The 12,237-nt window shown below is 27.8% G+C and overlaps 1 protein-coding gene across 4 annotated transcripts in view; it reads left to right on the top strand.

The window, feature by feature from the left end:
• Positions 1-12,237, top strand: part of LOC111642210 — a 49,293-nt gene that overhangs the window by 17,746 nt on the left and 19,310 nt on the right. For all 4 annotated transcript variants that reach the window (XM_023388510.1, XM_023388508.1, XM_023388507.1 and 1 more), the window contains 2 exons: positions 1,852-1,960; positions 7,173-7,230. In XM_023388510.1, the coding sequence (XP_023244278.1) occupies positions 1,852-1,960; positions 7,173-7,230 (167 nt within the window). The remainder of the gene's footprint in view (positions 1-1,851; positions 1,961-7,172; positions 7,231-12,237) is intronic.

Genomic DNA, 12,237 nt, shown 5'->3' with positions numbered 1-12,237 from the left:
ATTTGATCATAGTGCTTAAACAGTATTTTACATGTTCTGTCATGTCAACATTTTTAGTGTACTGAACAAAGGTCAAAGTGAAAAAAAAAATATGTCACTCCAAAAAAGTCCCCAATCTGGAAATGCTGAGTGGCATTGTATGAAAACTGCCTTTGATTCTCAATGTCACTTCCAGCTTTCTTGTCCGAACTTGCCACATGACATAATGACATGGCTAGGTGTGTGGATGAACAAAACTCCCATCATATAGGAGCTTGACAGGCTGCTGTTTTTCCTGAAAAGTGCTTTGTGATTCAATTTCATGCTGAATGTCAAAATAAGGGGACTAGTTTTTATCAACAGTATTATATTTTTTATCAACAGTATTATATGCTATAAGTAATAGATATGTATATATCCATGGTGCAGTTTACTTTATATTACTTTTAAAAAATCAATTTTTCAAAAATATTTCCTCAAAATTGATGAAAAAACTTTATGGGTTAATTGTACATAAATAACCCCCGTTTTTTTGCCTGGACCGCATTTAATCAGAGACAAAGCTTTTATTCGTATTCTTTATTTATTTTCTATGCATTTCGGGTGCAATATTTTCTTTTAATTTGCACCCCTCTTCAGGATTTTTACATTTCTATAAATTTGGTAAATTTAATTATTACATCGGTAAATTACTACAATAGTTATACAATGGTTAACTAACCTGTTTTAAGTTTTAGATCGACATCTGCCCAGTGTTGATGTTATGTACCCTAAATGCCTTAGGGGACATAACATCAACCCAGTGTTGATGTTAATAAATAAAGCACACAAAATCAATCTCCAGCAAAATTTACAAAGCCATGAGAAAAAATACAGCTATGGACTTTCAAGATGTAGACTCCTTCCTCCCTGAGTGGATTCTCTAAGTCATTCTATACAGTTTAATCTTACAACCCTCTCCCCCTCCTCTCTTTCTCTTACATCCCCTTCCCCCCTTTTAACACATGAATGGAAATCCCCTTGTTTTAACAGCTGCATTCAAACTTTACAGTTTGAATGCAAATGTTAAAGACCAGTTAGATCATTGGATGAAAAATCCATCATTTGTATTTCATATAGATCCCAACTAATAAAAGAAACTTTCTCTTTATATTTTTTTGAATAATTACCTTTCAAATCACTCACATAGCCAGGCAAAATTCCTTTCTTCTACATTGACATAGTAAATGAGTGAGGTAATGCAAAATTTGCAACCAATATGGCAGATGGTTATTTTGGTGGGATTAAGATGTTGTATCATGTGACTGCACTCCTTTTTATATTTGGGGCCATAGAGAGCTTGTATGGGACCCAAGGTAGAGCAGACCTATTTTGCCATTTTTTTAACATAAAATGAAGTACATGAAATAAGTTTATTAATAAAAACAATCTTAAAGCTTTTATTTTTTATTACTAAAAAATTAAAAAAAAAAACATTAATTTATAAGAGTAAGAACCACTAAGGGCCCTAAGTTCATAGAAAACTTGGTGGGTCTGGAAAAAAAATTCTCCTCTCAGTGACCCTATGAATTTGTAAGTATAATTATGAGTGTTAATCATAACTAGAGATATTGCACATTACACTAGCTTTTTGTAATGCTAATGACTGATTAATATGGCTATGCATTGCATATATTTATATGGTATGAAAGAAAAATCTTGAATATTTAATTTAAAACTGATGTTTGTATACTGTTTTTTTTTTTTTTAATATAGTTGAATCACTAATTTTTATGTAGATTTTATATAAGGTTTTCTTTTTGATTTTACTTAAAATTTATTTATAATTAATTATGAAAATATTAATAATTATATATATTTTTTTTAATCTAGAATTTTATCAACATATTCTCTTGAATTGCATCTAATTATTTTCATAAGAAATATTTCTGAAGTTTCTGTAAATCCATTTCTTTGTAAACTTCTGTTATTCTTAATAGCAGTAAGTAATTTAAAAATAGTTAATAACTAATAAATTATTTGATATTGTTTGAAAATATCATTATAAATTTTTGATATTTGTAATATAGAAAAATTCTTTGCTTTTCTTAAATATGTGTTTCATTCAAAAATTTATAATGAAATTTTCTAGAATTAAGTTTTCATTACATTTACTTTTTGTTTTTACTTTTATTTTTATATGATGATATGATGCTACATCTTTCAATGAATATCAGTATTCAAAAACGCATCATTTTTAAGTTACATATACATATTTCTATGTCATGGAGAAAATTACCATAGTACAATTAATTAATAACTTTATATATATATATAGTAATTTTCTCCATGACTCAAAGTTTTAATTGTAAGTTTAAAATCAATCAATCAATCAATCAAAGCTTTATTGTACTAAGGAAAAAGGGGGGTTATTTTATACATGAAAAAATCGTAGTAGTTTGTTTTACATCTTATGTTGTTTTTTTTAACAAATAATTTTAACAGAAATAGAAGAAAATATACATAAAAAGTTATAATTGCATAATATTATCTAAATATTAATTCACAAGATAATTATTAAATATATTAGTAATCTGGATGAAAAAGTTATTAAGTTTATACATATCATTTTTTAATAAATTTTCAATTCTTAACATATAATTTAAATCGTGGTTCATGCCAAGTATTTCTGTTATTTGATATTTCTGACGATATTTTTTAATAGCTGTACAGTCTTTCAACAAATGAAGAATAGAAAAGTTTTCTGATTTACACCAATAGAACTTTTGTTTAGAACAGTTTATATATGTATTATTAACCAACAAGGAATATTTATTTAGACGAAGTTGTAAGAATAATCATTTAATATTCATATTTATATCAGTTATAATAAATCTGGAATCAGAAGGAATTTTTAAAATTTGAGAATACCATGGGTGATAAGCCGATTGCAATATTGAGTTTTGATCCTGGGTTATTGATTGCGATATGGCAGATTCCATCAGTAGTGTATAGGCGTTATTCCAATTTATGTCACATTTATCTAATCAAGATTAATAACACTTGAGATTTCATATGTTTTAAGTATATTATTGAATTTGTATTGCCAAGTATCTTTGGTGGAATTTAGAACATTAGATTTATACATATTTTGTTGTAAAAATTTTATATTTTCATCATCTGTATTTATAAGTCAGTAATAGAATCTTATTAATCTTTTTAAAAACCAAGGAAATAGAGCAGAAACAAATAGAATTCAACTAACAGAATAACCTGGTACCGTTCTCTCAAGCTTGAATAATTTACGTAGATACTTAATATGAAATTTTTGGAATTTGTAAAAAAAAAAATCAAGAGCCCATACCGGGCTGGCATAAAAAATGGAAGGAAGAACTATAGCATTGAAAATTTTTATGTGAAGTTTTAAGTCAGATATTTTTAACATTGAGCATAATTATATAGTATTGTCGATAAGTGAGTTAATTTTTGCAGTAAGTACTTTAAAATGGTGTTGAAAAGCTTTATTCCAGCTAAAAGTAATTCTCAGGTATTTTATGTTGCTGATAATTTCTAGAGGTTTGCCGTCTAGATAAAAGTTTTTTTCTTGATTAGATAATTTAATATTTTTCCTGAAAATAATTATTTTTGTTTTTGAGGCGTTAATCAATAAATGTAATGACGATAAGTATTTATTTAGTCTATCGAGTTTATGTTGTAATGTTATGCAAGTTGGTGCTAATAGTACTAAATCATCTGTGTATAGAATATAGTGAAAAATACGACCATTGATATATATTCCTTCATTATCCTTATCAAATAAGTTGTTTATGTCATTTATGTAGAAGTTGAAAAGGTATGGAGAAAGAGGTTCACCTTGAAGTATTCCATGTTTTGTAAGTATTTCTGGACTAAGTAATTGCTATTTACAATATGTAGTTTATAAGAAGAAAAAAGATGCATAATTGAATTTGAAAAACTGTTACCTGCACCATATTGTTTCAATTTATTAACCAGAGTCGGAACATGAACAGAGTCAAAAGCTTTGGCGATATCAATGAATACAGCATAAATTTTCCTACATTTTTTTGGTAAATATATTTGAATAATTGAGGATAGCAAGAAAATAGCAAATTCTGTACCCTTAGATTTGGTGAAAGTGTATTGAAATTCAGAGTTAAGATTCATTTCTTGGGTCCAACACTGGAAATGGTTTACTAAAATAGATGTGAAACATTTCCTTAACATTGGAAGAAGAGCAATTGGTCTATAATTTTCAGGTTCCAAACGATGCCCTTTTTTGTAGATCATAATTAATTTCACTGTGTTCCAAATTTATGGGTATTTAGACATTTTATAAAAGAAGTTGAATAAGACAAGCAAAATCTGTTTTCATGATGGAGGCAGGGATTTGATAAATTTGGAAGTTATTAGGTCAATGTTAGGGGCAGATTTTAATTTCATTCTTCGGATTGAATCCTCAAGTTTGTCAAAAGTAAACGGTAAATCAAACAAATCATTATTCGGATTAAAGGATATTAGAGTTAGTGGATTATTTATATTTGGAAATCTGTTAAAGAATTGAATCCAAGTTGATGTTTCTATATTTATTCGATGATCTAATTTTTCCTCCTTAGCTTCTGTATTGTAGTCCAGAAGAAATCTGAATTTTTGGTAGAAATTAACTGATGATGTAAATTTTTTAAATAGTTGATATTTTTTGCTTTTAATAAATTAAAATAAATAGCTTTTAATTTTTTATAATTCATAAATGTTTCGTTTGAATAATTTTGTCTAAATTGGTGCAAGGCTTTATTCTTCTTTCTTTTTGCTGTGTAGCAGTCGAAGTCATACCAGGGTTTTTTAAATGTAGAAATTTGTTGTTGTTTTAAAGTTCGGATTTTTATAAATTGGTTAATTATATTTACCAGTTGTATATATTTTTCGTTTTCATTATATAATTCATTATTTATTGTAGTTTTGATACAATCACTAATTTGTGAAAAAAGTCTTGATAATTATAATGAATTATTTGATGAAGTATAGATTTTTTCTCATAATCAGTTTTAGTTGAAATCTGAAAAGAAGTGCAAATCGGATAATGGTCAGACATATCACAATTCAAAACCTGAATAGATACACACACATCCGACATGANTTATTATAGTTATTTTGTGTATTGATTGGTTAATTTATTTTACGTTATAATTTTGAATTTATAAGGTTCGAAAGTTCCATTTAACAGAATTTTCAAAAGGTGTTCGACAGCAAATTCACCTGATGATGGCCTATTACATTAGGCTGAAAACGTTTGTGTTTTAATAAATATATCTCAGCGTTATAAGGTGTTCAGTGTTTTATTTTTTAAAAAGAAGCTGAGTGGATATCCAATTTATTCATCAATATATTATTGCATAGTTGTTCTGTTTTTAAAGTTATACATTTAATATTAATTCTAGGATTGGGTATATTATGAATAAATTTTATATCTTCTTTTTCATTGATTGGCATTTGCTAGAACAAATGCTAGAAAGTCTAAAAGTTCTTTGTGATTCTTATCTATCATAATATTTGTAAAATCGTAAATTATTAACTTATTATTATTAATAGCATTATTCATAGCATCAAGTCTAAATTGCATTTGTTCTTTGTAAGTACCCAGTTTAGTCAACTCTAATTCAATTTTTTTGTATTTTTCATTCACCAATTGTAGTTGTTTTTTAAATTCTTTAATTTCGGTGTGAATATTTTTAATTTCATCACAAATAAGCATAAATTGGTTATCTGTCTTTTGGTTGCTAGCAGTAATAAGTTCAACTATCTTTAGCCATAACTCTGCAGTTGTGATGTCAGATGATTCTGGATTTGTTGACTTGGTTAAACTACAGTCGATCCCCCTATAAGATCATTGATTTTTCCGTTTTATCTGAATTACATGTTGTACGAGTCACTTAGATTTTACAAATATGTGAGCCGTTCACAGCCCGGAACACATATTTGTAAAATCTAAGTGACTCGTACAACATGTAATTCAGATAAAACGGAAAAATCAATGATCTTATAGGGGGATCGACTGTATTAGATTTAGAATTCTCACATGATGTATTTGGAGAAACTGTTCTTCTTGTTTCTGTATAGTCGGTTATTAGATTTATTTCGGATTCAGATGATTTTGCATAGTTAGGTGGTTGATTTGAACGATTAGTAGGTGGTCTTCCTCTTTTTGTATGTGTTTTCTGCAGAGGTACAGGGTTAGATTCTATGCCAGACATTAGCAATAGTAGCAAAATCAGTTTATAATTAATCATTATAGTGAACAAAAAATATATATTAAGGTAATTAACAAGAAAAAATGCCTTTGGTAAAGTAGAGAGAAAAAAGTTGCCAATAGACTTGACAATCCAAGCGCCCTCCCCATTGTAAGTTTAAAATTAAGTAATGCCACATGGTTTTGGAATGAGTTTGAAATTTCTGCATTCTTTAAGAATTTTAGAATGCCTTAAATAGATTCTAATGTTTTTATGCAAATATTATTGGAGTGACAAATCTATATCTGTACTTATGGATTTTGAATTTGTCTCATCTGGTCAAGCATTCCTAGAAACCTGCTTTAATTGATGATAAGCAACTGCTCTAATAATCTCAATATATATTAAAATATGAAGTGATTCTTTCTTACTATGCTTTTTATGATTTCAAAATATAAAAAAATATCAAAAAACAGAAAAATCTGTTTAAAAATTAGAAATGTTAGAGAGACTATAATATGATCAGTTATTGAAAATAAATTAAGCACTTAAAGCTGCTCAAATTCTGTTAAATAATATTGTTATATGCAAAAAAAGTCAAGATACTCTTTGATTTTCATCCAATATATAGTATGATGATGAAGTTGAAACAACATAATCTGTAATGTTGCATACGTTGAACTTTCACATATATTGATTTTCTAATTGAATAAATGGCAGATTATGAGACATCGTTACTTTTACTAGTTGAATTAATTTTTTAAAATATATGATCTTAAAATTCTCAAGTGATTTATATTGAGAATTTTAAGATTCTGAAAAAATTTATTTTCTGTTTATTTCAATAGTGTAATGTAAAATAATTTTGTATTTCAAGTACATAAACTAATTTTTTATTACTGTATTAGATATTGTTTATTAACAGTCCAGATTGCACTGTTTATCTAAATTTTTCATTTCTATTTACAGATAATTGTAAATGAAAAAATTAAAACTACAAATATGATAAGTACAGAAATTAAACAAGGTAAAACTTTCATCTAATATTCAATATTTTATTAAATATATATAATATAATATACATATAGCTAAATATGTACTTATATGTTTATCTTAATATCCATATAGTTTGTTTGATTTTAATAATTTTACTATACATTTCTGGAATATTCCTAAATAAAAAAATTGAAATATCCAGAATTTTAAATAGAAGTACACATCTCCATTTAAAAATCTCAACTTACAAAATTTTTTGATGGTAAGTTTCACACTATTTCTTTAATTAAACATATATTATTCAGAAACTGGAAACATGGAAGACATTTCTTCTTCATAGCATGAAGAGGAAAAAATAAAAAAATTAAGTTACATTATAAAATACGATATAAGTATTAATGATTTTAGAAACCTGATAGAAAGATTCTTTTTACTAAAAATTAAAGATATTTTTTATTTTTGAAGGCTGAAGCTTTACCATGGCTGAAGAAGATTTTAGTATTATGAATACTGTTAATGTAAAAAGAATACCTTTAACAGTAAAACATTGTATATATAAATATTGTAGTAAAACATTAGGCAATGTTTTTTAAATAGTAGATCACTGCATAAATTTAATATGGATCCATATATAAATTTTTTTTTTTATAATCACTGCTCAGCTCTCAAATACAGAAGAGCAGTAACATAAACAGAAGATGAAGTAGTAGGTTTTGTATGGAAATACAGTCGATCCCCCCTATAACACTGTTGATAATTCCGTTTTATATGAATTCCATGTTGTACGAGTCACTTAGATTTTACAAATACATGAGTTGTTCAAAGCCTGGCACACATATTTATAAAATCTAAGTGACTCGTACAACATGGAATTCATATAAAACGGAATTATCAACATTGTTATAAGGGGGTTGACTGTATTTAAATTTTTTGAATATTTTTAAAATAAAATATTTATTTTATTTTAAAAATATTCAAAAAATTATTCAAAATTATTTATTCAAAAAATATTCAAAAAAATTATAAAAATATTCAAAAAAATATTCAAAATTATTTATTAAATTGTATTGTGTATACAGAAAATGTTTACTATTTTAAATTAAATACAATAAACAAAAATTATGTCCATATTCTTAGGTTACAGTTAAAAATGCCACATGGCATTACAGATGTAATTTTACATATCTTAAAACATGAGAGCCAGTGTTGGATTTATTAATAACCAAAATCATGTGTTTGGGGATATCACAGGAAAAGTGATAACCTTTCTTAGACACATTTTTCAGGACTGCAGCCAAATGCATTAGATTAAGGGAACCATAGTTATTGATCTTAATCTAACTCTGATGAAAGTCGATTGCTAAAATATTTATGGATATTTCAATGATTTCACTAGCGGTATGACAATAAGATATCTCATGTATCATCTCAGTTCATATATTGGAACATAATTATAAATAACTAGCTATTACCCACAACTTCTCTGTGCAGATTTTGCAAGCAAACTCCATTTATATTCAGTACAAGTTTGGACACGTGCACTGCGTATCTCGCTGACCATGTGACTGCACCGTGCAGTTACCTTTCTCATATATGTACGCATCTTGCCCCTCACCACCCACTGATACCAAAAATATAATGCTTACCTAGATGATATCTTTTAATTTATATGAATGTTTAACAGAATAATATACAGCCTATGTCCACCCTGAAGGTCCATTCTAAATATTGGTGAAAGAATTTTTGAAATTGGATGAGTAGTTTTGGAGATTACCTCCTACATCCAAACTTACAAACTTTACCTCTTTATATGATAATATTAGTATAGATAGAAAAATTTACCCATTTTATTAATGCATTCAAAGATTTATAACAACTACAACATGGAAAATTAACAAATACAAAAAGAATATTGTGACTACAAGGTGATATGAAGGCTATAAATATCTGTGGTCCATTGTACTGGAGGGATTGTAGGCTAAATGCACCTTGACCCTTGACCTAAAAGGTCTGTTGTGTACTATCACATTGTATATAAATTATATTACAGTACAACAGATAATTGTTGTAATTAACAATGAATTAGAAAAATCTATATCCACTGTCACAGCACACATTAATGGATATATGGAACTATATATTATCAGTATATTTCATATCAATCCAGTAGCACACTCAGAATAGTCCAAGAGGCTCTGACACCTCCCAAAGTAAAAGGTGAAGAAACACTAGTAAATTTTCCAAAAATATTTACCTAATCAAAATTCATTTTTTATTTATATTGTGTCATGTGTTCTATATCATTTATCATTTATGAATTAGTGGTCACATAGGGTGGGAGTTTTATTGAGTTTGTATTAAAAACTTTTTTATCCATTCAACTCTGCTCCCCCAAAATTAAATATTAAGTGCACCACTACATCAATCAGTATAACATACAAGTACTTATATGATGTTACGAATGATAGGATTAATTTATTGAACAATAGAACTATACAATAAACCAATCTTTATCATTCACAACATTATATAATATCAGCAAATGATAAAGTATGTAATATAATCTGATGATCATGGTTGTGAATATGACAAACCTCATAAAGCATTAAAATTCAGTCTCTATTTTTATTGTTATGCAGAATGTATCTAGTCTAAATATCATATCTGAAGTAGTTTTTTGGACAGTTTCAAATAACTAAATGGTATGAGATGATATCAATTAATGAAATTATGTCACTTATGAAGTATTTTTTGATGAATTTCCTATAACTAATTGATGTCAATTAACATTAATTGACAAAACAATTTTAAGTGATCAAATAAGATCAAATGATACATTAAAAACTATGCTATAAATCTATTTGATATATTTGAAATGTGAAAAATACACTATTACTGATAGATAATAGATGTAGAAAACCAGGTCATACCTTTCACTCAAGGTATGACCTGGAGTGAAAGGTGGGAAGAGGGGGGTAAGGAAAAGAAGTGAGAGGGGTGGATAGGAAAGAGTAAAGTGGGTGGGAGAGTTTCATGGTGTCTTGTGTCAACATTATTGAAAAGTAATTGGACAGAACGTAATTCACATATTTACAAAGTAATTACTTGGCCAACTCAACCGAGACAATATTCTGTTGTGACATTAAGAGACTTTGTGTGCACAAAGTGTGCACAGAACAAGGAATTACAATAAGAATATTTACATACAATGGCCTCTTTGGCCTTGAGTTATTGTAGCTTTGACCGAACAGTTACAGATGTACAGTAAAAATGCATTATGCACAGAGTTGTTACCTTGTTGAAACTTGTAGTAGTGACTAAGGATTAGCTTTGTTCGTTGATCTTGAAATATTTCGAGAAATCTGATTATTCATAGGTAGTTAAACATATTTCTATTAAAAAGAGTTATATGATAAGATAAAGTATTCATTTCTTATAACTGATTTTGGTACAAAATTTAATTTGATTCAAAATCATCATCATCATCATCAATGGCTTAAGTTTAGACTACTAGGGTCCTTTGCCTACAAGACAATCTTCTTCCAGTTATTTTTGTCTTGCACTATATCTTTCCAATTGACATCATCATCTCCCTGTAGCTGCTATACATCTTTTTTAACATTATCCTCCCATCTTAGAGGTGGTCTACCTACTGGTCTATTGGAGTGTAGGGGACACCCATTAGGATTTGATTGTATGTCTGCTTTCCTCTGTTCTGGCTAGTTGTTCTGCCCTCTTAGCCATCATGAAGTGATTAATTGAATGATGTTTGGGCTACTTGTATTTTTCATGAATCTCTTTGTTATATCTTCTTTGCTAGTGCTGTATGGTATTGTCCCATATGGGTCCAAAAATGCAGCATAATATCGTCTCAAAGATCAATACTCTGTTAATTGATGTTTTGTGAAGGGTCATGTTTCACAGCCATAGAAGACAGCAGACAGGATTATAGTTTTATACATATGTAATATTGTATTAAGCAACATTAAAAATGTAAATTGGAATATTATAGCTTTTGTAAGTGGATTGTGATAGAATTGTATTCAGCTTAGCTTGAATGATTTATTAATAATTAGTAAACAAAGTGCATGAAACCAGTCTCAACCAGCACAATTTTATAAGAAAGCAAAACATTTTTGACCATGTTAAACAGGCATTGTCTGGCTAACTGACCTTTACAGTTCATATGCAGCTATTAAAACAAGGCTATTGCCATTCACATGTTAAAAGTTGATGTACAAAGTTTAATCTTACATCCCTCCTCCTTCCTTTCTTTCACTCCTCTTTTAACATGTGGATGGCAGTCCTCTTATTTTAACAGCTGCATTCAAATTGTGGTTAGTTAGCTTGATGATACCTGTTAAATAAGTCAAACACACTTGCTTTCTTATAAAAGTGTGCTAGTTGAGATTGGTTTCATGTACTTTGTTTACTAAGTATACCCACTTTTGAATAGTTAAATATAGTAATAATTTCTGGATAGTGCAGCATTGAGACATTACAAGATTTATATACAAACTAAAATTTAGATTTGACAAATATATTAAAAAAGAACTAAGAAATATAAAATGTAATTCTAGTATCAAAATAGAGTTAAAGCTTAGTTTCTTGTTTTTCATCAATTAGCTTATTGATGAAAAACAAGAATAAAATTAAAATTAAATTTAAATATTTAATTTTTATTAGAAAGTTGATTTATAACAAATTGAAATTAATAGTTGGAAATTCTTCGTTTGTAACTTGGTCCTCCTCAGTTGAAAACTTATTGTCTGAATTGGGTTATTCTACTGATTATTATGTTCAGGTCTCAAATAAAAACCTTTTTATGACTGAAATATTTCAGTTATTAAAAGATAAATATTGGGCTCAAGATATTCAATATATTGAGCAAAAGAGTAGGTTTTTCGAGATTTCCTTAATAGCTCCATGGACACCTCCAATATTATTTATTATCAAATTTAAATTATAATATTAAATCCTTGATAATTCAATTGCGACTTAATGACTATATTATTGTATTAAATAGGTGTAGAATGAA

This window comes from Centruroides sculpturatus, unplaced genomic scaffold (genome assembly GCF_000671375.1).
Source record: "Centruroides sculpturatus isolate CEXI.00-Female unplaced genomic scaffold, Cexi_2.0 scaffold1630, whole genome shotgun sequence".
NCBI lineage: Eukaryota > Metazoa > Arthropoda > Arachnida > Scorpiones > Buthidae > Centruroides > Centruroides sculpturatus.
Note: the sequence above shows the minus strand (reverse complement) of the source record. Positions and strands in the feature narration are given on the sequence as shown.